This window comes from Arabidopsis lyrata (assembly GCF_000004255.2).
Source record: "Arabidopsis lyrata subsp. lyrata unplaced genomic scaffold ARALYscaffold_4, whole genome shotgun sequence".
NCBI classification, from domain to species: domain Eukaryota; kingdom Viridiplantae; phylum Streptophyta; class Magnoliopsida; order Brassicales; family Brassicaceae; genus Arabidopsis; species Arabidopsis lyrata.
The window spans coordinates 11,143,935-11,146,310 of NW_003302552.1; the positions used below are offsets into that span (position 1 = coordinate 11,143,935).

At 36.2% G+C, this 2,376-nt stretch overlaps 1 protein-coding gene across 1 annotated transcript; it reads left to right on the forward strand.

Annotated features, from left to right (window-relative positions):
• On the forward strand, window positions 1-1,473 carry LOC9315136 (MATH domain-containing protein At5g43560). The gene is made up of 5 exons (XM_021029010.1): window positions 1-152; window positions 298-341; window positions 555-837; window positions 936-1,105; window positions 1,189-1,473. Exons 1-5 carry the CDS (start codon window positions 1-3, stop codon window positions 1,341-1,343), a joined length of 804 nt encoding a protein of 267 aa, XP_020884669.1. The 3' UTR covers window positions 1,344-1,473.
• The last annotated feature ends 903 nt before the right edge of the window (window positions 1,474-2,376 follow it).

Sequence of the window (2,376 nt, forward strand, 5' to 3'; positions counted from 1 at the left end):
ATGTCTTCTACAACTGTCCAGAGCTTGAGAGAACGTTCTCCTTCTTCATATTCACTCAAGATCAAAAACTTCTCGCAACTCGAGAACTTGGCTCTCGGCTCTGCTGATGGCAAATATCTATCCCGTCTTTTCTCCGCTGGTGGATACAACTGGTGCGTACGAACGGCATGCATAGATACAAGTCCGCAATAGTTGCACCTTCTTGATCATTCATCATCAAAACAATCTTTATTTCAATTGTTTTTCTTGCCCTTAAATTTTGAAAAAGAGGCATGATCTTAACTTATGCAAACGCAGGAGAATGATCTTGTATCCGAAAGGGAACGATAAGGATAACGGAAGTGACTTTATTTCAATGTATGTGGAATTAGACAGCTCAAGCCTATCCACACCATCAACTGAGGTGTTTGCGGATTTTCGATTTTTCGTCTTGAACAAAAAGGAAAACAAGTATACTTAACTATTCATGGTATGTATGTACACATCTTCTCTTCCTATACATATGTAATCTGCTTTTTTTTTTTTTTTTTTTCCTAATCATCAAATATATCCAGATGTAGAATCGAAACCGTTCAATACTTTTAGATCGGTGTGGGGATTGCCGCAAGTACTTCCGCTTAGTACATTCAAAGACCCTGAAAATGGATATGTCTGTCTAGGTCAATGCGAGTTTGGTGTTGATGTCATTGTTGCACCACCCCCTACCAATTGGGAAATCCTTTCTTTTGATGAAAAACACGTTTATCCTTATAAGATCTCTTGGCCTGTTAAGAATATCTTTGAGATACTAGGGCATTGTCACACATCACAAAGATTTTCAGTGGGAGGAAAGACATGGTAAGTATGATATGGTATAAGAATACTTTATTTTGGAGTAATATATATGTACGCTCTTGTCTTAATGATTGTTTAATTAACATGTGCATGACATCTAGGGCTATAGAATTGTATCCCAAGGGAAGCAGAACAGCAGATTATAATAAATGGGTATCCATATTTCTCACTGCTGCTGATTGTGAAACACTTAAGGAAGATGAAAAGATTTTCACGCAAGCTTACTTGCGAATTTTAGATCCACGAGGATCCAATCACTTATCACGCTCAAGTAAGTCTTATAATATAGTATGTAATAACCTTTTTAAGCTAACAAAAGTTGAAGAGATCTCAAACAAACTTTGTCTTTTGCAGTTACCAAATGCTACAACAAATCGAATTCATCTTGGGGATACTTTCGATTTGTGTCTATAGATGAACTTAGGAATACTTACTTGGACATGGAAGGTGTTTTGACTCTAGAGATCCAATTTGATGTTGTTTCCACAACCAAACACTCCCTCCCATGATTTAATTAAGTTCTACTTTTTGAAGACTGCTATGATATATTGGATATGTTTCAAACACTTAATATATTATCTTATGAGTTTGTTTTTGGTGTTTTCGGTTATTTTTTTCACGTCCTCTTGATTTTGAAATTCTTCCATAGTTATGATATTTACATGAACTATGTTTGGATAAGTTCTATGGAAGATGATTACATTTCTCGTAGGATATTGTTTAGTCTTTCTTTATTTTATGAAAAACCAAGAGAATATGTGGAAAGTAAAGAAAGACCAATCCTAAAGATTGATTGCTTCAGCCCAAAGAAATTCAAACATTATTTTTGTTTAATTTGAATTGGGTAGATATGGAAGAAGTTTTTCTTTTTTCAGTCACACAATACGAAAGCTAATGAAGCTAAATAAGCCAAAAAAAAAAAAAAAAAAAAGCAAAAACAAAAACAGAACTGTGTAGGAGATCTCCAGCGAAGCCCCCTTGGCCCATTGGTTGACTAAGGGTTAATTAATGCTTCTACACCAAGAGGTCTGGGGTTCGAGTCCCAGATATTGCGATTTATTAATAAATTTGCAGATTAAAGGAGGCAACTGTGCAGGAGATCTCCAGCGAAGTACAATTATAGCCGTTCGCCAGGATTCTACGCAGAGAGGGAAATGTCGTCAGGTCGTGGATCATTGAAGGTGTCCGTCAAGAGCATGGAGAAGGAAGTGTCGTCTGTCGTGGATCTAATAAGGGTCGGAAGGAATTGTCCGTTGTAGAATCGTCTATGTAACAGTTCTCATAATTTGCAATAAATAATAAATCTAGACGTCAAAAAAAAAAAAAAAAAAACAGAACAGGCCTTAAACATATTAGAGTGTGTGGTCTTGGTAGAAGATTTGTAGATGAACCAAAGGGAGAGGAAAGAGTACTCAATAGGAATATGAGTGACATAATAAATTTTCTTGTCCAGGATTTAGAGCTTGTAACGGATGGTTGCTAGAGATCTCGGCGTTGAGAATAATCAAAGCCTTGACGTTAACACAAACAAACGCTGATTAT

What these genes read in the sequence shown, in the direction of transcription:
- LOC9315136 (XM_021029010.1), top strand. Translation starts at nt 1, where the DNA reads ATGTCTTCTACAACTGTCCAGAGCTTGAGAGAACGTTCTCCTTCTTCA. An exon ending in TCCGCTGGTGGATACAACTG is followed by an intron (nt 153 to 297) that starts GTGCGTACGAAC and finishes ATGCAAACGCAG; the next exon opens with GAGAATGATCTTGTATCCGA. An exon ending in GAACGATAAGGATAACGGAA is followed by an intron (nt 342 to 554) that starts GTGACTTTATTT and finishes AAATATATCCAG; the next exon opens with ATGTAGAATCGAAACCGTTC.